Source organism: Phocoena sinus, chromosome 10 (genome assembly GCF_008692025.1).
Source record: "Phocoena sinus isolate mPhoSin1 chromosome 10, mPhoSin1.pri, whole genome shotgun sequence".
In the NCBI taxonomy this organism is placed as follows: domain Eukaryota; kingdom Metazoa; phylum Chordata; class Mammalia; order Artiodactyla; family Phocoenidae; genus Phocoena; species Phocoena sinus.
Genome location: NC_045772.1, coordinates 47,170,245 through 47,197,878, shown reverse-complemented (window position 1 = coordinate 47,197,878; position 27,634 = coordinate 47,170,245). Strand labels below are relative to the sequence as shown.

The following is a 27,634-nucleotide window of genomic DNA, read 5'->3' as shown; positions in this document are numbered from 1 at the left end:
TAGGTTCTGGGGAGGCAGTGGTAAAAGAAATCCCTGCTGGGTTGGACCTTACTTTCTGTGTAGTTGTCGGAGGGCTTTAGACAGTACTGGGTGTGTGTGTGTGTGTGTGTGTGTGTGTGTGTGCGTGTGCATGCACTTACTGCTTAGTTCTGAGGTGACATCCACCTCCTCCATCCATTGAGCTTTCTTTCTCCCATGCCCACGTGAAGTACTGAATGTCTTTTTTCTCCTGGTTGATGTCAAGCACCTTGCCCTTCAGTGTTTTTCAACAGATACTTATTTGATTTTGCAGAGCCGCTAGGTGGAAAATAAACAACACAAATTTATGGCATTAAAAATTTGCAGAGCTTCAAAATTTCCATTGGAGGGAGTTCCCTGGTGGCCTAGTGGTTAGGATTCTGGACTTTCGCTGCCATGGCCCCGGTTCAATCCCTGGTCAGGGAGCTGAGATTGAGATCCCACAAGCCAAGCAGCACGGCAAAAAATTTTAAAAATAAATTCCCATTGGAGATTTATTGAGCATGTTCAGGGAATGCAGAATATTTTTTCAGAAAGGTAAGTTCAGATATGAATACTCAGCAAGTTTAGTTACCAAAGAAATGCTCTCCAAAAACACAAAATTAGAAACAAGAGTGAGGGAATAACTGTAAATATAGGAAAAGTTAAAATAATTTCAAGTGAATACTTTGATCAAATACAATGCCAGTAAATTTGAAACCATAGGATGATATGGTAATTCTCTAGGATAATACAAACTTCCAAACTAAACAATCTAATAGTGATTTAAAAAAAAAATAGATGACTTACCATAGAGGAAATGGAGGAAGTTCTCCATAGAACTAGTATTGGGACTCCTCTGTCCCAATCCCTTTTGGCATCCAGAAACAACTGTATTTAACTATTTTTGTTTTCTGTTTTTCCTAGTATTTACCTCCATGTTTCTAAACAGTAAGCTCTGTGATGTATATATTTTATTTTTTTGATTTTTGTTTGTTTTTATTGGAGTATAGTTGCATTACACTGCTGTGTCAGTTTGATATATATATTTTAGACACAATTGCCTGCCTATGATTGAATCTGAGGATTTAGCTTTCTTACACCATCCCATTCCATCTCATTTTCCCCCCCTTCATCCTTTAAATATCATAATTTTTGGCTAAATTAGCATTGAGTGCTTAACTTATTTTTACTTTGTATTGTTCGTGGGTTTTTTTGTTTGTTTTTTTGCGGTACGCGGGCCTCTCACTGTTGTGGCCTCTCCCGTTGCGGAGCACAGGCTCCGGACGTGCAGGCTCAGCGGCCATGGCTCACGGGCCCAGCCGCTCCGCAGCATGTGGGATCTTCCTGGACCGGCACGAACCCGTGTCCCCTGCATCGGCAGGCAGACTCTCAACCACTGCGCCACCATGGAAGCCCGTATTGTTCGTTTTTATTGCAACTTTTTATGTTCTTTGAGCTGATAATCATCCCCTTATAGTATTTTCTTACTTCCTTGTATACCTTTCTCTTACTTTAACAAAATTCTCCCACAGAATTGTAAAACTCCTTTGCACACTGTTTTTCATATACTTATTCATTATACGTAACCGTTTCATTTTACTTTTTTCTCTTCTAAAAAAACTTACTTGGCATAACTTTTCTGAACTCCTTTAGCCTACTGCCGCAAACCGAACTGGTTGCACCTTAGGACCAGGGCTTGAATCCGTGTCCCCTGCATTGGCAGGCGGATTCTTAACCACTGCGACACCGGGGAAGCCCCACTGGACCCATTGTGACGTCAACTTAGGTCAAAACTCCGTTTTCCCCTGACCCCAGGAGCTCACATTCTGAGCACAGTCATACTTAGTGTCCCCAGGGATTAGGATTAGCACAGAGCCAGTGTCCAATAATACTACAAATGGCTGCCCTTTCCCCACTGCACAGCTACTCTTGTAAATGTTTGCATGTGCTCCTGGGAAAGGGTAGGAGAAGATTTTTAGTAGGCATTACTTGAGGTGCTGCCACAGGTCTTTTTCAAGAATAAGCAGCCTTGCCTTCATTCAAGGAGCTTTAGGTCTGGGGACTGGGTAAGGAGTCCTGTCTTACATCATGATGACTCATTGGACTCCACTTCATCAAACCTCAGGTTTTTTCTGGTATGTAGATCAAGTTGAACCTTAAAGGTTTTCCACATTTTTAGTCCTAGGGGTCCTATGATCTCTTAGTCACTGTCAAAAGTTATCATTGATGGATGAAATCATTTTTATTATGCTCACAAATTCTGTGGGTCATAAATACAGACAGGGCACAATGGGGACAGTTTATCTCTGCCCTATGGTGTCTGAGGTCGTTGTAGAATACTAGGAGGCTGGAGGCTAGAATCATCTGAAGGCTCATTTACTCTCATATCAGAGAGTTGATGTTGGCTGTTGACTGGGGGGCCTTGGTTCCTCTCCACACAGGCCTTTCCATGTGATCTCTCTGCACGGGCTACTTTGGGCTTCCTTACAGCATAGTGTCAGAATTCCAAGGGCACACATTCCCAAGAGAGAGATTCAAGCAGAAGCTATGTCCTCTTTTCTGATTCAGCCTTAGAAGTCACATAGCATCACATACTCTGTAATCACAGTCTCATCCATGTTCTAGGGAAGGGAAACCCACACCTCTGAATAGAGGAGTGTCAATGTCACATTGTAAGAGCATGTAAAATAGGATGGATATTGGTGCAGCCATCTTTGGAAAATTTCATCTTCTTAAAATTTCATATTCTGCCACAAATAGGAAGCATCAATTTTTCATCACCCCCATCTATCAATCCTGGTTCTAGGGACTTATGGACAGGGCTTGTTGGTTTCATTCATGCAGAAATGATGTTGTAAATTTCATTAAATATATATATATATATATATATATATATACACACACATATATACACATTATGAGCCTATCTGAAGGCATGCATGAGCATTTAAGATGTTTTGTTTCATTTCTGTGTTCTGTGTGGTTGTAAGAGGATTGGCCATCTCCTCAAGGATTTTAAATTATCATCATAAGCCACTGAACAAATTTTTACAGGTACTGCCATGCTTAATAACTATTGAGCTTCTTCCAGATTAAAACTTCTAGTTTTGGTCTGACTTCTATTTAGATTCGACCTCTATTTTTGGCAAAGACACCGTATTTTTATTTTCCAACTCTAGAGCTGAATGAACTATTTTCTCTTGAAAGTGAAATGTTGTTCCAAACTTTTCTCAGTTTTAATAATATCACCAACTTTAGCAGTCTACTTGAATCCAGAAGTTAAATGAATAATGTTACACTACAAAAGTGCAGATGTAATACCAACACATAGTAATACATTCTAACTAAAGGAGCATTGGGGGTGGGTGGGAATACTCTGCTGGAGGTATTGAGCAGCTTTTCACAGGGGCATGCAAGGACAGAGGAACAATTCTTCATGAGTAGTAGTTCAGATAATTTGGGCATTTTCCAATGCCATCTCCCATGCCCCTCTCCTTCAGGCACATTAGATGATTCAGTCTTTCTGGAACATCCATCACATTCCATTTCTTCTTCTTGGACTGTCACCTTCCCAACCCTTTCTCTGAGAAGCAAACTCCTGTTCAGCCGTAAAGACACAATCATGTCACCTCTTTTGTGAAGCCTTCTCTTATTCCACCCGTACCCTCCTGAAGCCAAAATGTTCGCTTCCTCTTTTGCAATCACAAAGCACTTTGTGCATATGCTACTATTACTGCACTACATGCTCCTGGGAGGGGAGGAAGAAGAGGGGTCGGGAGTAACATCTAATCTTTGTGTCCTGTACTCAGCAATCGAGAATGCTTTATTGGGGCTTCCCTGGTGGCACAGTGGTTAAGAATTCACCTGCCAATGCAGGGGACATGGGTTTGAGCCCTGGTCCGGGAAGATCCCACATGCCACGGAGCAGCTAAGCCCGCGAGCCACAACTACTGAGCCTGTGTGCCTAGAGCCCATGCTCCGCAACAAGAGAAGACACCGCAATGAGGAGCCCGCAAACCGCAACGAAGAGTAGCCCCTGGTCGCCGCAACTAGAGAAAGCCCACGCACAGCAATGGAGAGCCAACACACAGCCAAAAATAAAATAAATAAATAAATGCAGGTTCCTAGTCCTACTGAATCAGTCTCAGGAGGGTGGGTCTTTTTGACACAGTCAGTGGTCTGTGGACCATACTTTGATGAACACTGTTTTAGGCTGGGCACCTCTCTGTACCTGCCCAGCCTGCTCTCTCTGAAGAGCTAATTTAGCATCTCCTTAGTTATTAATTTAGCATCTCCTAACTATTCTTTTTTTTTTTTTTTTTGCTGTACGTGGGCCTCTCACTGCTGTGGCTTCTCCCGTTGCGGAGCACAGGCTCTGGACACGGAGGCCCAGCGGCCACGGCTCACGGGCCCAGCCACTCCACGGCATGAGGGACCCTCCTGGACCGGGGCACGAACCCGTGTCCCCTGAATCGGCAGGCGGACTCTCAACCACTGCATCACCAGGGAAGCCCCTAACTATTCTTAGTTAGCCTTACTTTTCACATTTTCTAAGCCATGTATTTGACCTTCAAATTCTTCCATAAGTGTATTTCCATTTAGCTTTCAGATATGGGTGTACATTCTGGAACCACCTGCCCTAGAATTTTTTAGCCGACATATAATTTCATGTTTGTTCAATTAACCTACATTCATAAGGAATGTGTGTGTGTGTGTGTGTGTGTGCATGCATGTTTGCACACAATTAATGAAGTCATGAGGCATGTGAAATAGTGTGTGGTTTATAAATGATTCAGTTATACTTTTTATTCCACAGCGCTTTTCTTTTTTTTCTTTTTCTTTCTTTTTGGCCGTGCGGCTTGCAGGATCTTAGTTCCCCATCCAGGGATTAAACCCGGGCCCCGGCAGTGAAAGTGCCAAATCCTAACCACTAGACCACCAGGGAACTCCCCTTTTTTCTTTTTCTTTTTCTAGTGCTTTTCTGATTGTATGTGTATATTATCAGAAATGTCATTAATATTATAAATCATAGCTGACACAGAGATGTCTTACAGGATTTCAGAAAATGGAGGATTATAGTATAAAATGTAATCAAACCTGTGTTCCAGTAGATAATGTTTTAAGAATTCATTTTCTAACCAATAATTTACTTGGGAAAGTATCGAATCCACTAAACCCATTCCAGTATTATATCTTCCAATACTACTCTCCCTAACCAAGTCAAATCAAGAAAGAAACTGGAATCAAAAAGTTTCTTCAGTTCTCTTTCTTAGGTAATGCCTATCATAGAATCCGGCCCCCAGTGTTTAAATAGACCACGTGTCTTGTGCAATGGTTTTTTTTAAATGACTCAGTAAAGGAAGAAAGTGAATTTTGCCTACTCTGCCCACATGATTGAAACGAAATCCTCAAGACACATCACAAAGAACCCACTCAAGAAGTGTTCTATTAAAATGTAAATTCATTGTGGTAGGCTGAAAAAGAATACTGTTACAAATCTTGATAAACCCTAAAATGAGATAATGGAAAATAAGTGATAATACATACGCAATCAAATATTCCACATCAAGTGATGATAGTTTTTCCCTTAATAAACTCACTGGAAGTCTTTATGTTAATATACTCAGAATAGCCCACTGGATCCCCTCAACTTCCTTCATGAATGCAAAAGTCAAATATTCTTTCTAAAATGTAGGCACTAAACAAATATATTTTTTCACATGCTTCTTTTTCTCCTGACTTTTTAAAGAAAGTGATTTCATGCAAGTTTAAGCCACAAATGACACAGCCTCTAGTGAAGGTTATTTGGGCGATGATGATATTAGAAGTTGGGAAATGCTGCCTTTGCAAATGAAAAAAAAAGAAAGGTCAGAACTTTTTCATAAAGTTTCTCCAAAGGAATGCCCATTATCCTCCATGACCAAACACATTGTGTCTATAAATTCACCTAAGTGAAATTACATCTGTGGCACCAAAAACCAGCCCTGAAGCCAAACTGAGACAGAAGGGAACAAGCAAGGACTTAATGCATTTCTCTGGGAGTATATTGGAAAAACAAAGGGCTGCAACAGACAGCCTCAGCCCACCAGTCCTCAGGAAAACTACACCAATTCCATTCCCAAAGAAACGTTATATTATTTCTCCAAGAGAAGGGTGCAGAAGTCGGGACACCTCCCTTACCTCCAAACCAGGGGGCTCCAAAGAGAGAAAACTGGGACGCCCTCAAGGGAGGTAGTGTGGTGCAGTGGTTAAGAATCCGCTGCAGTTGGAATCCCAGCTATTCCATTTGCCATTGTAACCTAAGGAACGTTTCTTAAACCCCTCTGTCCCTCAGTTTGCTCATCTGTAAAAAGGGGGTGATTATAGTATCTGCTCATTTGAATTAAAAGATTTGGATTAATGAGATGCTTGACATATAGTGAATAAATGTTAACCACATGAAGATAGTAATGATGATGATGATGATATGACATACATTGTTATTTGTGCCCCTCCCCCAAAGGAGAGGGATTCATGAAGGAGCATTTTGGTGCATGGAAAACCATCAGACTTGAACAACCTAGAAAGGAAGGTTTCTGTGACTGATTTTTGAATTCTTTTTTCTAGAACACTGCTTTGAATTTTCATTTATAGCTTATTTTAAAATTCTAACAATCTACACTGATCCACTAAGTAAAATTGAGAAGGAATCTAGGGAGAATCTGAGTTAGGCTTCACAGAAGTTTTAAAGACCGACTCAACGGACAATCATGGTATAACAAAATAAACAGTAATGATTTTTAAGAGCCTAAAGTTTAGCCTTTTAACAAGTTTCCTTTCAAAACGATGTGAGCTTTAGAAGTTGCTGGAGTATTGTAAGCTCATTTAATCTATGATACTCTTTGGAAAGAATGCAGTCCATGGAAAAAAATACTTGAATTTTGATCACAGGTTATTTTCCCCAACGTGAAAGAGTACTTTGCTTCCAAAAATCCATCCATACCAGCTCAAAGTTTCCTAAAGGCAGGAAACATTTCTTTTATCCCACATAAAATCACAACATACAAATCACTAATACAAAACTTTACACACTCAGTGAAAGTTTTTGTTTGACTTTTTCAGAAACATGTAGGTGTGATTCTCCTGGTCAGATCATAGAGTGTCATTCAGTAGAGACGTTTCTTTTAAATCCATTTCTTCCTTCCACCCCCACCAAAACTGAATAGTAAAGAATTCAGGCTGAGTTAACTTGCAAAATTGTAAAATCTGCTTTAATTACATTTGGTTATTCGTTGTTATTCCCTAAAATGTCTAGTATACCTCTTGTGTTGAGTATGCCCATTGCAAAAAGAGCTCTGATGATTTTTTGGGTTTCATACCTCACGGCTTCTGCCTCCAAATCTAGAAATTTCTCCTTTCTACAAAGAGCACAGTCATTTGGTGCCTACTCTCACTTTACAAACTACTTGACCATGATATAGAAAAAGAATTTTTAACAGCAAGAAAGGAAATGTCCAGCACATTATAGGAAATAAACAATAGGAAAATCAGAGGCCCCTTTTGAACATTTTCCTAATGCAAAATACAGGTCCCCAAGTAAGACCTGCTACACTTGTCCTTCTTGCTGGCTGGAATGGTGGCTTCATCAAGCTTCCCAGCCATCTCTCCAGTGGGCAGGATCTCTTTCGGGAAAAACGCTGCAACGGTGTTTGTAGTCCTGCCTTCTTCTGGGTCCTTTCTTGTTTGTATCTCCAAGAAGAGAATCATAGAGATGTAGAGATCGAAATTATTTTGGAGATTTAACAGATTAGAAGAAATGAAATCCAGAAAAAGAAAGTGATTTACTCAAGTCTAAACATGTAACAAATAATAGGACTGGAGCCCTATCTAATGGTCTCCATTGCCTCTAAGCCTAACTATTGCTTTGAAGAACTCAGAATTCATAATTTCACAGAACTTTTTAGCTTTATACTGTTGTTATTAGTAGAAGTGAAACTATATATGCAGAAGATAAATGTGCAGTGATTCAAGCATTGAGACGATATTTGCATAACATGTGAATTCGTTACATATAACAAAAATAAACAAATTTACTAAAATTTAAAATGTTCATATATATTTTTTAAATGTTTAATTTAACCACTGTGAAAATAGTTTCACCGCCTTGAATAAGATGTATCTAAGTGTGTTATTATTTTTATTTTTTGCGGTACGCGGGCCTCTCACTGTTGTGAACTCTCCCGTTGCGGAGCACAGGCCCCGGACGCGCAGGCTCAGAGGCCATGGCTCACGGGCCTAGCTTCTCTGCGGCATGTGGGATCTTCCCCGACCGGGGCACGAACACGTGTCCGCTGCATCGGCAGGCGGACTCTCAACCACTGCACCACCAGGGAAACCCCTAAGTGTGTTATTATTAATTAATTTTACCAACATTTTTGAAACTTCACTGTAATCAGGTATAGTCCTAAGTTTAAAGACAGAAGAGAAAAAAATAGCCCTTGTCCCAACTTGCCAACAAATTGGAGAGGCTGACATAAAACAGACAAGTATGATACTGTGTGATTCCAAGTGGCAGACTTGGGAGCAAGTGCTTCTGTACGTCTGCATCCCGGGCTCAAGTGAGGACGAGGACAGGGCAGGGACCTCATGGAGAGCTTTATACATCGTACTAAAAAGTTTGTATTTTACTAGAAAATAGTGATAAGGCATTGACAAATTATATGCTCTAAAATAATGCAACTCGAATTATACTCTAGAGCTAATGGATTTTTTCCTGCTTCTTAATAATGAACACCTTTGTAAAAACATCTGAGAGTAAAATGTGATGAATCACCAGACTCTAGTTCTAGCTGTAGAGCTAACAGAAATCTCAGTTTCCTCATCTGTAGGTTGGGCATCAGTAGAGGATTGTTGTAGGAAGTACAGGAAGTCAGCCCTCTTAAGCACTTATTACAGTGTCTTGCATAGTAAACACTCAACAACTGTAAACTGACATCATCTTCATCTTGATCATCATCATGATGAAAGACTGAAATGGAGAAAATGGATTAGAATGCTAAGGGTTAATTTTAACACCTAAGGTTAAGAGCAGTTTTCTAATTCTGCTGAGTCTATATTGCTTAGAGTAATAAAGTCCCTTCCGAGAGAACTACTTTGTCAGAGGCATGGCTAGAAAAAGGGCATCAGTTAGCAAAATGCATTGATCCTATACTTGAGAGGAAATTTTCTGTTGATTTTGTTGTCCAAGAAAATGTAAGAAAAGAAAACCGGAGTTTCAGCAGTTGAGAGCAGTGTCTGTGGAGAGCTATGTGCTTGATTTGTTAGTTAAAAGTGGAAGAAGAAAATATCAAGGTCTATTAGAGATTGGGGATAAAAATTAAGTTTTGTGTTACCTCCCTTTGTTGATTGGCAGGCCCTCAAAGACAGAGTATATTATGCTTTAAATTCACTAATAAATTGTAACTAATTGTTTATAAAGTATCTTTATACTGTAATGACTGAAAGTTATTTTTGGCTGTACTTTTGTTTTCGGAATACTTTCTGTAATTGCGCCAAATTCAAAACTTGAAATATAGTTTCGGAATTTCAATTTGGTTAAATTAACAATTAAGTAGGTCAGAATTAGATTTACCATCAGCATAATGCCATCTGTCTATTAAAAAGGACTACATTTCAATATTCTATAGAATAATAGGTTTACTTTCTGTGTTCTGTTTTGTTAGTGCTCCTATATCCCTCCCTGTAAGAGAGAAAATCAGAAGAACTTGGAAAGTGTCATGAATTGGCAACAGTACTGGAAAGATGAGATTGGTTCCCAGCCATTTACTTGCTATTTTAATCAATTTCAAAGGTAAGCCAATATTTACATGTGCATATTAAAGTTGTTTGTAGCCTCTGTAGTTTATTATATTAGTAAATCATAGAGTGGGCTCATTTGGCAAAATATACAACGTGGAGATAGTCTCAACTCTTTCTAGCATGTAGCTAGGGAAGCCCTTTCTTATTCTACAGGTTGGGTGGCATGTAAAGAATCTGCCAGCCAAAAAAAAGAGAGAACCTGTATCATAGAGTTTTCCCTCTGCGTACACTAAGAAAGTGCCTTTAGGTAAGAACATTGTATACTAGGAATGTTCCCTGAGAATTATAGATTAATGCACACAAACCGAACAATGTGCAGATTTATCAGCATTTTGGGCTACATCAAATCTTATCTTTCTTTTTCCTTTCTGTTCTGACCAAGTACCCATAAAATGAGTTCACACCATTATAACTTTACTTGTCTTGGAGAGAACTCAAGTTATGCCATATAGCAATGAATTCTTCAGTTCCCAACCAGATTAACCATAGTAATTTGCTCATCAAACATTTATTGCGTATTGAGTATTCTCAACTCCTTGCTGTACATCTCCACTTGGGAGTTCCAAAGTTAGGTCAGACTTTCTCTTCCTCCCATAGTTCCCTCTCTTAGTGAATGGCACTATCGTCCCCTCGTTTGCAGAGTCCAGAAACTTTGAGTAATTCTTAACTCATTTTCTCCTTTACGCTCTATAACCTGTATTCACCATCCTGCTGATTTTACCCCTATATTAACTTTTCTCTGCCTTCCCTCTGCCACTGTTTTAGTTCAGATTCATATTATTTCTCAGCCCTATTAACACAATAGTCTTCTAACCAGTCCTTCTACCTCTGCCCTGCACCCCCCTCCAGGACATTCTCCACGTTGCTGCCAAGGCGATCTTTCTAAAACGTGAGTCTGATCAGGTTACTCCTCATAGTTTTCAGAGTAAAGTCCAAACATCTTGGCATGGCCTATGTATGTGTCTGTTGTTGTGTAACAAGCCACCCCAAATCTAGTGGCCTACTGCGACGGTGATTTATTATTTCTTAGATCCTGTGGGTTGGCTGGGAAGTTCATCTGCTGGTTCTTCACATGATGGCTGGACTAGCTGCGTGGTCCACGAGGGCATGGACCCTCCCTCACATGCCCAGCACTTGGTGCTGGCAGCTCAGGCATCACCGTTCTCCACCTGGCCTCTCATCTGCCAGCAGGCTAGATTGCCTGCCTTCCAATATGGCAGCCTCAGGACAGCGTTTAAAGAGAGCCAGGCCTTGGCTCTGGAACTCACGTCACATCCCTTTTGACACGTTCTGTTGGTCGAAGCAAGTCATGAAGCCAGCCAGATTCATGGGGTATTGAAATAGACTTTGCGGTACACGGGCCTCTCACTACTGCGGCCTCTCCCGTTGCGGAGCACAGGCTCCAGACGCGCAGGCTCAGTGGCCATGGCTCAAGGGCCCAGCCGCTCCGTGGCACGTGGGATCTTCCCGGACTGGGGCACGAACCCGTGTCCCCTGCATTGGCAGGTGGACTCTCAACCACTGTGCCACCAGGGAAGCCCAGACTCTGCTTCTTGATAGAAGAAGTGGCAACGGTTTTGTGGCCATATTTAATCTAGTTCACAGCATACAGGCCTCCTCAAGTTCTTGCCCCAGACTCCCTCCTCTCCAGCTTCATCTCCATACTCGTATTATTTGCAGTAGCCATTCTGAACTATAGGAAGTTCTATGAATATCTTATGCTTTTATATCCATGCCTATTTATTTGTTTCTCCTGCTTCTTGACTGCCTTGCTGAAGACTCTCCTCTGATTATCACCTTCTCTGGACTGCTTTCCTTGATCTTCAAGTTTGGTTTATTTGCATATCAGTTAGGATACCATCTGCTTCAGGTCAACAGAAAACTGACTCAAAATAGCATAAACAGTTAGGAAATTTATTACTTCACACAGCCAAAAATGCACAGGTGGACCAATAGTAGGGTAGTTTGATACAATGACTTGACGGCCTCATCAAGAATGCCGCTCCTTTCTAGATCTCAGTTTTACCTCCCAGTGGCTCCCCTCGTGGATACAGTGTGCTTGCTGTGGTTCCAGATGTCACAGCCAGGCACAGCAGTGTCCAAAGGCAGAAAGAAACCTATCTCTCCTGGTATATTTTTCTTAAGATTAGGAAACATTTTCCCAACTTCCCACAGCCAGCCTCCCCTCAGGTGTCCTTGCCTACACCTAAACCAATCGCAAGAAAGAGCAATTAGAATCTACCTCTGAGATGGGGATAAGGCAGTGTCTCCTAAATCATGTGGAGGAAGGTTGTACAGAAGGGGGCAGAATTTGTGGAACAACCAAAAGTGCCAGCTATAAGGTGTATCTCCCATGTTGTGTATAGAGCTCTTTCTCAGAGGTTTGCAACCCTCACTATCGTAACTATACCAGGAGAGCTTTTAAAAAAACGCATCACAGACCAATTAAATTAGAATTTTGGGTGGTTGGACCTAGGCATTAGCATTCCTTTAAATTGATTAAAAAATTGATTCCAGGGATTCTAATATACGACCAGGAGAAAGAGTGGCCAGATGTGGAGAGGAAAGTGAAAAGACTTGGAAGGGGGAGTGTTTTAAGGGGAAAGGGATAATCAAGACAGACTACTGGGAAGTCATCAGCTGTGGCAATTAGGAGCGTGTGAGTGATCTTTGTGAACATGGTTTAGGTACTGTCTTAAAGCACAGGGTTTGAAATCATTTTGTATTAGCCTGAGGTGAGACTGTGAAGGCTTTACGAAGTGCAGACTCCTTTTTCTAGAAGTTTGCCATGACTGGAAAAAGAATTTGGGGGAGGAGATGAGTAACTGAGAGGAATGGATACAGAGAAATGAGACAGGTATGGACTAAAGCTGCTGAGGAAGAAGGAAACATTGACCACAGATAGTAAATAAGGCAAAAAGGGAACACGCCCTGAAGAAAACAAGATAAGATGAAATAAAAAGGTCAAGTGGGGATATGTTTTTCTGTGAGGTGGGAGCACAGCAACAGGAAATAGGCACCACCAGTCAAGAGAGTTTGATACTGAACCCACCACTGTCTGAACCAGGTGAGCCTTTAAGCTTCCAAGCGCTGGACCAGAAGCTGGTTTCTGAGCATCCATGACCTTAGCTTGCAGGTGGAAGCAGACAGGTGCCCCCTCCCATGGGCTGTCCTGCCCTGCCCAGCTGCTGGTCATTTCTTAACTTCCCCTCACTCCCCACTCAGGCACCGAGTTTTCTAAAGGCTGGCAACCCCATTTGGCCTCCTGTTAGGGCGTGAACTCTGACTACCTTCAGAGCCCAACCAAGCAGGACCATTCCCTGGAATAGTGAGAACTCTCTGAAAAGAGCTCACCCTGAGTGATGCATCAATTGTATTAACTTTAGTAGCAGTACACTTAAGCCCCCCATTCCTCGTTCAGAACGGATACCCATTCCTTATCCATCATCTGGCAGTCCCATTTTCAGACTGTCGGTGTGTAGATAGAAGTGGGGGTGGTCTGTCACAACTCAGAAGCACTCAAGACATAATTTTTAAGTGACTTTGGGAAAACAGAACTTTGGAGTTTTGGCTCTTTTACTGTGACATTTGCAAGAGGAAACAAGAATGCTGGTTGTAGGTGTGAAAAATGGCAGCTCCTTGGTGCCATCTACTCTTAGTACACTTTTTACTACTGCTAAATACGAAATAAAAATAGACTTACTGTAGAGACTCCCAGATGCTCTTGATCAGATGAACTTTATATTTAAAGTAACCTTTAGATTTCACTCAAATTCGGGAAATTAGGGAGAAGAGGTACCAAGAAGTTTCCATTTTCAAGAAAAGGGTGTTATTTTAAAAATCTAAGGCAAAGATGATTGAAGTCTTAGCTTTCCATTGTTGAAGCCTTATTTAGGTGAGGTATACTCAGGAATAGAATCTGCGGTGGCCAGAGCAGCCACCAGCAGCCATGCCTGCCATGGCAGGACAGTCCCCATGCAGTCGCTCCCTCCTTCTGCACCAAGGAGCACCAAGGAGGTGCTGCTGGCGTGACGTCATGCCCAGGGCTCAGTGGAAGCTGTCCCGGGCTGCCTCCGTTCATGATCTTCCTCTACAACCTTTGGGCTCGTCTCCTTCAACCTCGAGGCTCACAATCTCCATACAATGTGTAGATTTTTATTTTACACTTTTTGCTAAGGTCACACTTTAGGTAAGGTCACACTTACCCTCCCTATACCATTCTTTTCTCTTCTTAGCCTTTTCTTGGCTTATCCTTTCTCAGCAAAACCTGTGTGATGCCCCCTTACCAAGTTTGTTTTGAAAGCCCCATTCCATTGCTAGAAAGTATCTCTGTAGTCTTAGTCTGTCCATACAATTCTCCTCCCTCATCTTTGCCTTCACCAGCTTCCCCTTGAAGAGGGTGTGTCCCTGGAAAATGGTTACTCATTCCTTGGGTATGTTACTCTGACCTACCTGTGCCTCCATTCCCTTTGTAGAGGGAGAAATAATAAGGTTATTGTGAGGTTATCAATGAGATGACATGTGCCTACCTGTACTAATTCCTATAAAAGTTTTTGCTATTATTATTTTTATTACTCTTTTTTTTAAACATCTTTATTGGAGTATAATTGCTGTACATTGTTGTGTTAGTTTCTGCTGTATAACAAAGTGAATCAGCTATACATATATCCCCATACCCCTCCGTCTTGCATCTCCCTCCCACCCTCCCTATCCCACCCCTTTAGGTGGTCACAGAGCACCAATCTGATCTCCCTGTGCTATGCAGCTGCTTCCCACTAGCTATCTATTTTACATTTGGTAGTATATATATGTCCATGCCACTCTCTCACTTCGTCCCAGCTTACCCTTCCCCCTCCCCTGTCCTCAAGTCCATTCTCTACGTCTGCATCGTTATTTCTGTCCTACCCCTAGGTTCATCAGACCGTATTTTCTTTTTTTTTCTTAATTCCATATATATGTGTTAGCATACGGTATTTGTTTTTCTCTTTCTGACTTACTTCACTCTGTATGACAGACTCTAGGTCCATCCACCTCACTACAAATAACTCAGTTTCATTTCTTTTTATGGCCGAGTAATATTCCATTGTATATATGTGCCACATCTTCTTTATCCATTCGTCTGTCAATGGACACTTAGGTTGCTTCCATGTCCTGGCTATTGTAAATAGTGCTGCAATGAACATTGTGGTACATGAATCTTTTTGAGTTATGGTTTTCTCAGGGTATATGCTCAGTAGTGGGACTGATGGGTCATATGGTAGTTCTGTTTTTAGATTTTTAAGGAACCTCCATACTGTTCTCCATAGTGGCTGTATCAATTTACATTCCCACCAACAGTGTAGGAGGGTTCCCTTTTCTCCACACCCTCTACAGCATTTATTGTTTGTAGATTTTTTTTTTTTTTGGCGGTACGCAGGCCTCTCACTGTTGTGGCCTCTCCCGTTGCAGAGCACAGGCTCTGGACGCGCAGGCTCAGCAGCCTTGGCTCACGGGCCCAGCCGCTCTGCGGCATGTGGAATCTTCCCGGACTGGGGCACGAACCCGTGTCCCCTGCATCGGCAGGCGGACTCTCAACCACTGCGCCACCAGGGAAGCCCTGTTTGTAGATTTTTTGATGATGGCCATTCTGACCAGTGTGAGGTGATACCTCATTGTAGTTTTGATTTGCAGTTCTCTAAAGATTAGTGATGCTGAGCATCCTTTCATGTGTTTGTTGGCGATCTATATATCTTCTTTGGAGAAATGTCTATTTAGGTGTTCTACCCATTTTTGGATTGGGTTGTTTGTTTTCTTGATATTGAGCTGCTTGAGCGGCTTGTATATTTTGGAGATTAATCCTTTGTCAGTTGCTTCATTTGCAAATATTTCCTCCCATTCTGAGGGTTATCTTTTCGCCTTATGTTTTCCTTTGCTGTGCAAAAGCTTTTAAGTTTCATTGGGTCCCATTTGTTTATTTTTATTTCCATTTCTCTAGGAGATGGGCCAAAAAGGATCTTGCTGTGATTTATGTCATAGAGTGTTCTGCCTATGTTTTCCTCTAAGAGTGTTATAATGTCTGGCCTTACACTTAGGACTTTAATCCATTTTGAGTTTATTTTTGTGTATGGTGTTAGGGAGTGTTCTAATTTCATTCTTTTCCACCTAGCTGTCCCGTTTTCCCAGCACCACTTATTGAAGAGGCTGTCTTTTCTCCATTGTATATTCTTGCCTCCTTTATTAAAGATAGGGCGACCATATGTGCATGGGTTTATCTCTGGGCTTTCTATCCTGTTCCATTAATCTGTATTTCTGTTTTTCTGCCAGTACCATACTGTCTGGATTCCTGTAGCTTTGTAGTATAGTCTGAAGTCAGGGACCCTGATTCCTCCAGCTCCATTTTTCTTTCTCAAGATTGCTTTGGCTATTCGGGGTCTTTTGTGTTTCCATACAAATTGTGAACTTTTTTGTTCTAGTTCTGTGAAAAATGCCATTGGTAGTTTGATAGGGATTGCACTGAATCTGTAGATTGCTTTAGGTAGTAGAGTCATTTTCACAATGTTTATTATTCCATTCGAAGAACATGGTATATCTCTCCATCTGTTTGTATCATCTTTAATTTCTTTCATCAGTGTCTTATAGTTTTCTGCATGCAGGTCTTTTGTCTCCTTAGGTAGGTTTATTCCTAGGTATTTTATTCTTTTTGTTTCAGTGGTAAATGGGAGTGTTTCCTTAATTTCTCTTTCAGATTTTTCATCATTAGTGTATATGCATGATTTCTGTGCATTAATTTTGTACCTGCTACTTTACCAAATTCATTGATTAGCTCTAGTAGTTTTCTGGTGGCATCTTTAGGATTCTCTATGTATAGTATCATGTCATCTGCAAACAGTGACAGTTTTACTTCTTCTTTTCCAATTTGTATTCCTTTTATTTCTTTTTCTTCTCTGATTGCTGTGGCTAAAACTTCCAAAACTATGTTGAATAATAGGGGTGAATGTGGACAACTTTGTCTTGTTCCTGATCTTAGTGGAAATGGTTTCAGTTTTTCACCATTGAGAATGATGTTGGCTGTGGGTTTGTCATATATGGCCTTTATTATGTTGAGGTAAGTTCCCTCTATGCCTACTTTCTGGAGAGTTTTTATCATAAATGGGTGTTGAATTTTGTCAAAAGCTTTTTCTGCATCTATTGAGATGATCATATAGTTTTTATCCTTCAATTTGTTAATGTGTTTCACATTGATTGATTTGCGTATATTGAAAACTCCTTGCATTCCTGGGATAAACCCCACTTGATCATGGTGTATGATCCTTTTAATGTGCTGTTGGATTCTGTTTGCTAGTATTTTGTTGAGGATTTCTGCATCTATGTTCATCAGTGATATTAGCCTATAGTTTTCTTTCTTTGTGACATCTTTGTCTGGTTTTGGTATCAGGGCGATGGTAGCCTCATAGAATGAGTTTGGGAGTGTTCCTCCCTCTGCCATATTTTGGAAGAGTTTGAGAAGGATAGGTGTTAGTTCCTCTCTAAATGTTTGATAGAATTCTCCTGTGAAGCCATCTGGTCCTGGGCTTTTGTTTGTTGGAAGATTTTTAATCACAGTTTAAATTTCAGTGCTTGTGATTGGTCTGTTTATATTTTCTATTTCTTCCTGGTTCAGTCTTGGAAGGTTGTGCATTTCTAAGAATTTGTCCATTTCTTCCAGGTTGTCCATTTTATTGGCATATAGTTGCTAGTAGTAATCGCTCATGACCCTTTGTATTTCTGCTGTGTCAGTTGTTACTTCTCCTTTTTCATTTCTAATTCTATTGATTTGAGTCTTCTCCCTTTTTTTCTTGATGAGTCTGGCTAATGGTTTATCAATTTTGTTTATCTTCTCAAAGAACCAGCTTTTAGTTTTATTGATGTTTGCTGTCGTTTCCTTCATTTCTTTTTCATTTATTTCTGATCTTTATGATTTCTTTCCTTCTGCTAACTTTGAGGGTTTTTTTGTTCTTCTTTCTCTAATTGCTTTAGGTGTAAGGTTAGGCTGTTTATTTGAGATGTTTCTTGTTTCTTGAGGTAGGATTGTATTGCTATAAACTTCCCTCTTAGAGCTGCTTTTGCTGCATCCCATAGGTTTTGGGTCATCGTGTTTTCATTGTCATTTGTTTCCAGGTATTTTTTGATTTCCTCTTTGATTTCTTCACTGACCTCTTGGTTATTTAGTGGCATATTGGTTAGCCTACATGTATTTGTATTTTTTACAGTTTTTTTTCCTGTAATTGATATCTAGTCTCATAGTGTTGTGGTCGGAAAAGATACTTGATATGATTTCAATTTTCTTAAATTTACCATGGCTTGATTTGTGACAGAAGATATGATCTATCCTGGAGAATGTTTCATGAGCACTTGAGAAGAAAGTGTATTCTGTTGTTTTGGGATGGAATGTCCTATAAATATCAATTAAATCCATCTTGTTTAATGTGTCATTTAAAGCTTGTGTTTCCTTATTTACTTTCATTTTGGTTGATCTATCCATTGATGAAAGTGGGGTGTTAAAGTCCCCTACTATGGTTGTGTTACTGTCAATTTCCCCTTTTATGGCTGTTAGCATTTGCCTTATGTATTGAGGTGCTCATATGTTGGGTGCATAATTATTTACAATTGTTATATCTTCTTCTTGGATTGATCCCTTGATCATTATGTAGTGTCCTTCTTTGTTTCTTGTAATAGTCTTTATTTTAAAGTCTATTTTGTCTGATATGAGAATTGCTGCTCCAGCTTTCTTTTGATTTCCATTTGCATGGAATATCTTTTCCATCCCCTCACTTTCAGTCTGTATGTGTCCCTAGGTCTGAAGTGGGTCTCTTGTAGACAGCATATATATGGGTCTTGTTTTTGTGTCCATTCAGCCAGTCTATGTCTTTTGGTGGGAGCATTTAATCCATTTACATTTAAGGTAATTATTGAGTTGTATGTTCCTATTACCATTTTCTTAATTGTTTTGGGTTTGTTATTGTAGGTCTTTTCCTTCTCTTGTGTTTCCTGCCTAGAGAAGTTCCTTTAGCATTTGTTGTAAAGCTGGTTTGCTTGTGCTGAATTCTCTTAGCTTTTGCTTGTCTGTAAAGGTTTTAATTTCTCCATCAGATCTGAATGAGATCCTTGCTGGGTAGAGTAATCTTGGTTGTAGGTTTTTCCCTTTCATCACTTTAAATATGTCCTGCCACTCCCTTCTGGCTTGTAGAGTTTCTGCTGAAAGATCAGCTGTTAACCTTATGGGGATTACCTTGTATGTTATTTGTTGCTTTTCCCTTGCTGCTTTCAATATTTTTTCTTTGTATTTAATTTTTGATAGTTTGAGTAATATGTGTCTCGACGCATTTCTCCTTGGATTTATCCTGTATAGGACTGTCTGTGCTTCCTGGACTTTCCCATGTTAGGGAAGTTTTCCACTATAATCTCTTCAGATATTTTCCCTGTCCCTTTCTTTTTCTCTTCTTCTTCTGGGACCCCTATAATTCAAATGTTGGTGCATTTAATGTTGTCCCAGAGGTCTCTTGAGACTGTCCTCAATTCCTTTCATTCTTTTTCTTTATTCTGCTCTGCAGTAGTTATTTCCACTATTTTATCTTCCAGGTCACTTATCTGTTCTTCTGCCTCAATTATTCTGCTATTGATTCCTTCTAGAGAATTTTTAATTTCATCTGTTGTGTTGTTCATGATTGTTTGTTTGCTCTTTAGTTCTTCTAGGTCCTTGTTAAACATTTCTTGTATTTTCTCCATTCTATTTCCAAGATTTTGGATCATCTTTACTATCATTACTCTGAATTCTTTTTCAGGTAGACTGCCTATTTCCTCTTCATTTGTTTGGCCTGGTGAGTTTTTACCTTGCTCCTTCACCTGCTATGTATTTTTCTGTCTTTTCATTTTGCTTAACTTACTGTGTTTGGGGTCTCCTTTTCTCAGGCTGCACGTTCGTAGTTCCCGTTGTCTTTGGTGTCTGCCCTCAGTGGGTACGGTTGGTTCAGTGGGTTGTGTAGGCTTCCTGGTGGAGGGGACTGGTGCCTGTGTTCTGGTGGATGAGGCTGGCTCTTGTCTTTCTGTTGGGCAGGACCATGTCCGGTGGTGTGTTTTGGGGTGTCTGTGAACTTATTATGATTTTTGGCAGCCTCTCTGCTAATGGGTGGGGTTGTGTTTCTGTCTTGCTAGTTTTTTAGCACAGGGTGTCCAGCACTGGTGCTTGCTGGTCTTTGAGTGGATCTGGGTCTTAGCATTGAGATGGAGATCTCTGGGAGAGCTCTTACTGATTGATATTATGTGGGGCCGGGAGGTCTCTGGTGGACCAGTGTCCTAAACTCGGCTCTCCCACCTCGGAGACTCATGCCTGACATCAGGCCAGAGCAGCAAGACCCTGTCAGCCACACGGCCAGGTACGTGAGGAATTTCTTGCCTTTTGGGAAGTCTGAGGTGTTCTGCCAGCATTCAGTAGGTGTTCTGTAGGAGTTGTTGCACATGTAGATGTATTTCTGATGTATTTGTGGGGAGGAAGGTGATCTCCACATATTACTCCTCTGTCATCTTGAAGGTCTGTCTAGGAGTAATTTTAATAGTAAGACTTGTAAAGCATCTGTAGGTTGAACTCTTACCTGAAGATGAGCAAGAGGTCCTGATATCACAGCTTCTGATGTCAGTGGAGATCCCTTCCATGTCTCCCTTAATCTGTTCCAAACCACATAGCTGGCAAGATGTCTTTCCGATTCAATTTCCCCTTGATGAATGGATTATTTCTCTGGAAAAAATGAGTTGTTGTGATCCTGCTTGCCTGATGCCAACAGAGTGTCTCGCTTAACCCGCTGCGTCCCTGGTGGCTGAGGAGGGAGGGACAGGGACGCGCACCAGAGACACGGGTGGGCTCCATGCAGAGTGGTGGGCTCTGGGCTCCGGGCTCTGGGGTGGAGGCGGGGATGGGGGCGACAGCAGCACCTCCTCCACTCAGGCGTCTGCCTATTTTTATTACTGTTAATAAGATTTGCCTCAAAGGCCACTGTGTAACCTCTCACCTTTTCAGGTATAATCAGTCACTTCCTCTTCTGAGCTCCTACAGGGCTAGGGTTGCTTTTTTTCACACTGTTATAGAGTTGGTTGAATATGTATCTTTCTCCTTTTATAGATTATGAATTCCTTAATGCAGCAACTGTGTGGCAGTAGGCATCTGTGTTTACATCTACCACTTACTAACTATGTGACCTAGGGGAAATTGTGGAACTTCTTGCTCTTGGTTACCTCATCTATACAATGAGGACAATGTTATCTGTCTTAAGGGTTTTGTTTGTTTTGTTTTGGAAAGGATCATATCTGCATAAGAATGAGTACTTAGTAAATGTATGTGCTTTTCTTTCCTTGCTCTGTAAATTTCTAACAACTGGGGTAGAAAAACTAATCAATGAATAGCCCTGTTATTCACTGATTGGAGGCTGAATAAATAATAGAGATTTGATTGATGAGTAAAGCGGTGGAGCACACAAAAATTACAAAAAAGAATGAATTCTATCGTGAAATAAAATAAATACATTGTACTTCTGACACTGAACAGTTATATCCTAATTTTTAAGTTCCTTCAGAGTATGTGGGTCCTATAGTATATATTTTCAACTTAAATTTGCCCTTAGCATTTTAGAGAAAGATGAACATAATGGCCCCAGCTAAAGTTGAGTAGAATGAGCTTTAGAACACAGTTTGAAAGCCATTAAGATAGAAGGTTAAAAGCAATCAATCAGAAAAGGAATGCTCACTTACTTAGGGCTTAGTTTTCATATCTACAAAATTTGATAGATTGATAGATTAAATGATCTCTAAGAGTCCTCTAAGTTCTCAAGTTTTATGATTTTGTGATTCCCTGATTCTGAAGGCTTGTACAATTACAACAGCTTAAAACACTAGATCAAATCCTAATGTTGAGAGAGAAAGAAGATTAGCAAAGAACCAAATGGTTAACAGTCTGGAGCCATTTAGTGGAGGAGCAGACAGTCCTCCTACCTCAACAGTAACTGAGTTTCATAATGATGACACTGAGTCATCAAAAAAGTTAAATTTGGTTCAATATACTCTCCTTAAAAGGCAAGGAAATGTGTAATGCATTTTTAGAAAGATGTTACCAATTATATTTTAATATTTGTATTAGTTTTTATTCAACTTGAAAGGTTAAACTTCAATTATTTGGAAAATTCACTTATGTGAATACCTAGCTCCTCTCCTTGAAGTAAACAATACTGTTTTAGGGGCTGCAGAAGCTTCCTACCACAAATAGATTATCAGTCTTCTATCATATGTTATCCTTTTCAGTGTCCTAGATTTCATCCATAAAATTACCACCATTTCAGTCATTTACTCTTTCATTTATTCAATAAGCATTTATTAATCACCTGTCTTATACCAAACAACAGTGATCAAAGATAATAAGACTTGGTTTCTGTCTTCAGGGAACTCACTGACTACTATGAAAGACCAACATGTAAATAAACAATTGGAATGTAACTTAGTAAGTGCCATAATTACACACATACACACACACACACACAGTATAGTGCCTGGACCTACTTGAATGGAGATAAGGAGTGGAGAGAGAAAAGCCTTCATAGAGAAAAGTTTGAGCTGTTGTTGTTGTTTTGTTTTGTTTTTTTTAAATGAGTAGGAATTTCCCAGATAAATGAAGGCTAGGGAAAGGGATTTCAGGGAAAATAAGGCATTAATATTTGGAATGTTATAGGCAACTGAAAGAAATGTAAGGAGCTACGTATTCCTGGAGAGTGCATTTAGGGGAAAAGTGATAGATGAACCGGCAGAGGTTGAATGAGATAATACTGTGCTCTTATGGCATGCTAAGGTTTTAGACTTTGAGTGTGCACTGGAGTAAAAAGTCACATTTGTACTTGAGGGAGACCAGTCTTGTGGCTGCATGGAAGACAGACTGGATATAAGCCAAAAGTGGAGGAAGGTTAAACAAATTGAAAAGTATCACATCAGTCTAAACAAGGGATGAAAAGAGCTTGGGCAAAGGCAGAATTAGTGGAGAAGGGAAGGAGGGAATGGACATGAGATTGTACAGAAGTGAGATTAAGCATGTAAGTGAGATTGTACTTACATGTTTATATACATGTCTCTGAATACATTTGTAACCAATACAGTGAAAAATGATTGGTCAATTGTAATTGATTTTGGCTATGTCTTTGCATTTGTTTTCGACTTATGAAGCTCTAAAACCAGATTTCTTTTAATATATTTATAGGTTGAATTTAATTGTTCCATTGGCTTCTAAGCTTTCCTTTTTTTTTTTTTGCGGTACGCAAGCCTCTCACTGATGTGGCCTCTCCCGTTGCGGAGCACAGGCTCCGGACGCGCAGGCTCAGCAGCCATGGCTCATGGGCCCAGCCGCTCCGCGGCATGTGGGATCTTCCCGGACCGGGGCACGAACCCGTGTCGCCTGCATCGGCAAGCGGACTCTCAACCACTGCGCCACCAGGGAAGCTCTAAGCTTTCCTTTTATTTTTTAATAAGACAAATTACTAAAGAAAAAAACCTCATCTTTACTTGCAGGCCTCTTAGGATACAAATGGGGGAAAATGTGCATATAAATATGGGAAGTGATATTTTGAATAAATTCCACAGAGAAATTTTATTGACCTTTGAATGAATTACTAAATACTAGACTTGTTATTTGATAAAAATTTAATTTTAATAGAGCTTTTTACTTCTGTTTTCTGTTTACTCTGAAAAATATTTCTTATAATCTTTCATTAAATAAGAGACTGGTTCTATAGCTGATTTTTAAAGGAATATATTGTTTTTCTTTTTAGGCATTAAGTCCAATGATATATCTTGAGTCTTAAAAAAGAAAACAGTGAATCTGGAATCTTACCAAAATTGAGTCTTTTCTGTATACATTTGTGTTTGGTTCCATATTAAGAGAGATTACATCAGAATTGAAAGCTCTCGTTGGTCTCAAAACCTGTACTTTAAAAAAAAAAAAAAAAAAAAAAAAAAAAGCAGTGATGGCTGTGCCCTCTCCAGTATGCTATAGAATATGTATGGAATTCACTTCAGTGTTCTTTCAAAGTCTGACACCCAAATGGCTGTACATTACTTAGGATGTAAATTTGAGAGTCTGTTTTCTGATGGTTATTCAAAGTGTTTTTATGCTTGCAAATTCACCTTCTAACAGCTTTCATCATTGTGGCAGTAAAGTTAAGAATTTGATGTTATTAAATCACTTTTCACTTAGGATAGTTTATGTAGCTATTAAACAAAGCTGTGAGGGTATTTGGGAGGAAAACTACAGGAGCTATAGGACAAGTAGGTCACAGAGTGCAGCACCGTCAGATGGTGGAATGCAGGACAGGGCTGTGCGTCAGGAGACTTGAGTTCTATCCATAGCTCTCTTCCTGACTTGGTATATGACCTTGGTCTACTTACTGAAGAGCCCTTGCCTCAGTTTCATCTTGGATAAAATGGGGCCAGAATTAGCCTCTAACACATGTAGAGGGTATCAAATCTGGGAGACATCTCCTAGTCATTTATTCCAACCTGAAGTGAATCCCTGCCACGTTTTTTTTTTTTAATAAATTTACTTTATTTATTTATTTTTGGCTGCGTTGGGTCTTCGTTGCTGCTCATGGGCTTTCTCTAGTTGCAGCGAGTGGGGGCTACTCTTCTTTGCAGTGCGCGGGCTTCTCATTGCGGTGGCTTCTCTTGTTGTGGAGCACGGTCTCTAGGCACGTGGGCTCAGTAGTTGTGGCTTGTGAGCTCTAGAGCGCAGCCTCAGTAGTTGTGGTGCAAGGGCTTAGTTGCTCCGCGGCATGTGAGATCTTCCCAGCAGGGCTCGAACCCGTGTCCCCTGCATTGGCAGGCGGATTCTTAACCACTGCACCACCAGGGAAATCCCCTGTCACTTTTTTTTTAGCGGTTCGCGGGCCCCTCACTGTTGTGGCCTCTCCCGTTGCGGGGCACAGGCTCCGGATGCGCAGGCTCAGCGGCCATGGCTCATGGGCCCAGCCGCTCCGCGGCATGCAGGATCTTCCCAGATCGGGGGGGCACGAACCCGTGTCTCCTGCATCGGCAGGCGGACTCTCAACCACTGCGCCACCAGGGAAGCCCCCCTGCCACGTTTTTTGAAAGTATCTTCCATCCTCTACTTTAACAACTTTGGTGACAATGGATGTCATTTCTCCTGAAGCATCCTACTCCATTTCCAAACATTTTTGGTAGTAATTCATCTGAGGAAATACCTAGAATAGGCACATTCATAGAGATGGAGGTAGATTAGAGGTTATCAGGGACTGGGGGAAGAGGGAAAGGGGAGTCATTGCTTAATGGTTACATAGCTTCCATTTGGGGTGATGGAAAAGTTTTGGAAACATAATGGTGCTGGTTGCACAACATTGTCAATTTAATTAACGCCACTAAATTGTATACTTAAAATGGCAAATTTTATTGTGTGTGTGTGTGTGTGTGTGTGTGTGTGTACACACACACACATATATATATATATATATATATATATATATATATTTTAACCACAATAAAAATAGAAAAACTTCATCTTGGTTAGCCCTATGGTCTCAATAGGAAGGTAGACCATATTATCTGAATTTTACAGAAGAACAAAGAGCCTTTAAGGTCACATGACTAGGGAGGAGCAGAGTAAGTATCTGAACCCAGGTCCTTGACCCTCAAACCAAAGGTGTCCTCCAGTCCACTGCTGCCATTGCAGTTGGGAATAGACTTGTTCTCACTGCTTGTGATGCTCTTCTTCTTCTTCTTCTTCTTCTTTTTTTTAAATTTACTTACTTATTTTGGCTGCACCAGGTCTTAGTTGCAGCACGTGAGATCTTCGTTACAGCATGTGGACTTCTTAGTTGCGGCACGTGGACTCTTAGTTCTGGCATGTGAACTCCTTGTTGCAGCATGCATGTGGGATCTAGTTCTGAGATCGAGGGTCGAACCCAGGCCCCCTGCATTGGGAGCGTGGAGTCTTAGCCACTGGACCACCAGGGAAGTCCCTATACATGGTACTCTTAAAGTCTGCCCCTCTCCCCATTTCTAACATTTCACTGTGAGAATGATGTTCTAGATTTAAATGAAAGAATTTAAAATTTATCCCTATATAAATACATACTGTTACTTTTTTACTGATTGTTCCATTCTCATGATTACTTTGAATCTTGATTCTGGCACGCATCATATTTGTTATTTTTTCCATTGTAAAATGTTATCCTAATTGCAAATCAAAATGACTTTAATATCCTTATCTAAATTATTGATAAAATTCCTGGAAAGGACTGATTCATAGGCAGAGACTTGACTCTTTCCCTGGTAATCTTCCTCTGGCCTTACCCAATAATAGCCAATGCCTTCATACCATGCTTACTCTGTTCCAGAAACAGTGCTTTATACATTGAATCTCATTAAATCTGCACAATATCCCTGCAAGGCATTATTGTCATAATTCTCATTTTATACATAAGGGAATGAAGCACAGAGAGGTTGAACAAGTTGCACAGATCACACAGCTGACATGTAGCATAAGCAGGATTCAAACCTGTGCATTCTGCCTCCATAGCCCAGGCTGTCAAGCACTCTGCTTGTACTGCTGCTGACATCAGCCAGGATTCCAGGCCATACTGGGATCGGATAACATCAGGGACTCTATGAAATCTGATCAATGAGATTGCAACTATAACATTCTGTAATTGTACCATTGGTGGCAAAATAATCTGAAATGACAGATGAAGGGACTTGTGCATTTGTATGTGCTATGTCTTCTCCCACGAAACTTAGACTCTAATCCTCTTCTTCTTTCATGTTTGCTCAAAAGATATTTCCTTTTTATTTCCCCAGGCACACAGAAGTACTTCTCTTGTATTGCCTCTTCATTTGTACAAATGCATTTTGAAATGTATCTCAACAGTAAACAAACAACAGACATTTACAGAGCACCTGGGGCAAGTGCCTGGCATTGTGCCGGGTGATGGGAATACAGATAGGAGCAGACAGTGTTCTGCCTGCAAGCTTACCAAGCTGGCTCGTGAGAACCAACACACCAGCACAGCCCTGGTGCCTGCCACACTGTAGGTGCTGCAAGTGTTGTTGAATGGCTGAATGGAAGGGAACTGAGTACCAAGGAAGTCTTTTAAGATATTCAGATGTGCACCTGCAAACTGTTTTTGTGCTTTAGATTAAGAGAGGACTGGTTGTGACCATCATGGCTGTTCACTTGGTGAAACTGTAGGATTCCCCACCCTATATCTGTGCGATTCAGTCAGCTTCGGCTACCTTGTGCTGGGATAACAACCTGAAAATCTCAGTAGCTCATAACAATGAGAGTTTATTTCCTGCTTACAGTACCTGTCTGTCTTGGGTCATGTGCAGCTTTGCCCTGTGCCTTTATCACTGTGGGACTCTGGTTAAAGGAGTGGCCCCTCTCTGGGACATCAATATTAGTCTCGCATCAGAGGAAAACAGATTTCCCTAAGACTACTTGTGCCAAAATTTTTTTAGTGATTTTCAAACTCTTCATCATGTTTAGTCCAACAGTCTGATGGCTATGTATGTGTATTTTGAATTTTGAATATCACGTGCTACCAGGGTAAAGTTAAGTTACTGGCACAGCCAAGAGAAACTTTATGATTGACTGATGGGGTCCTTTTAATTACTCAAGTTTAAAAAATTCTATTATTGTACCATAAGTCATCACTTTCATTGTTATGCACATTTCTCTATAAAACTTTTTTCTCCAAACATACGTATAAGCAATTTATCAGTTAGGAAAAGAGCTTGACAA

At 40.5% G+C, this 27,634-nt stretch overlaps 1 protein-coding gene across 1 annotated transcript in view; it reads left to right on the top strand.

The window, feature by feature from the left end:
* Positions 1 to 27,634, top strand: part of KCNMB4 (potassium calcium-activated channel subfamily M regulatory beta subunit 4) — a 64,109-nt gene that overhangs the window by 15,420 nt on the left and 21,055 nt on the right. Inside the window, exon 2 of the mRNA XM_032645141.1 lies at positions 9,702 to 9,829. Coding sequence (XP_032501032.1) covers positions 9,702 to 9,829 — 128 coding nt within the window. The remainder of the gene's footprint in view (positions 1 to 9,701; positions 9,830 to 27,634) is intronic.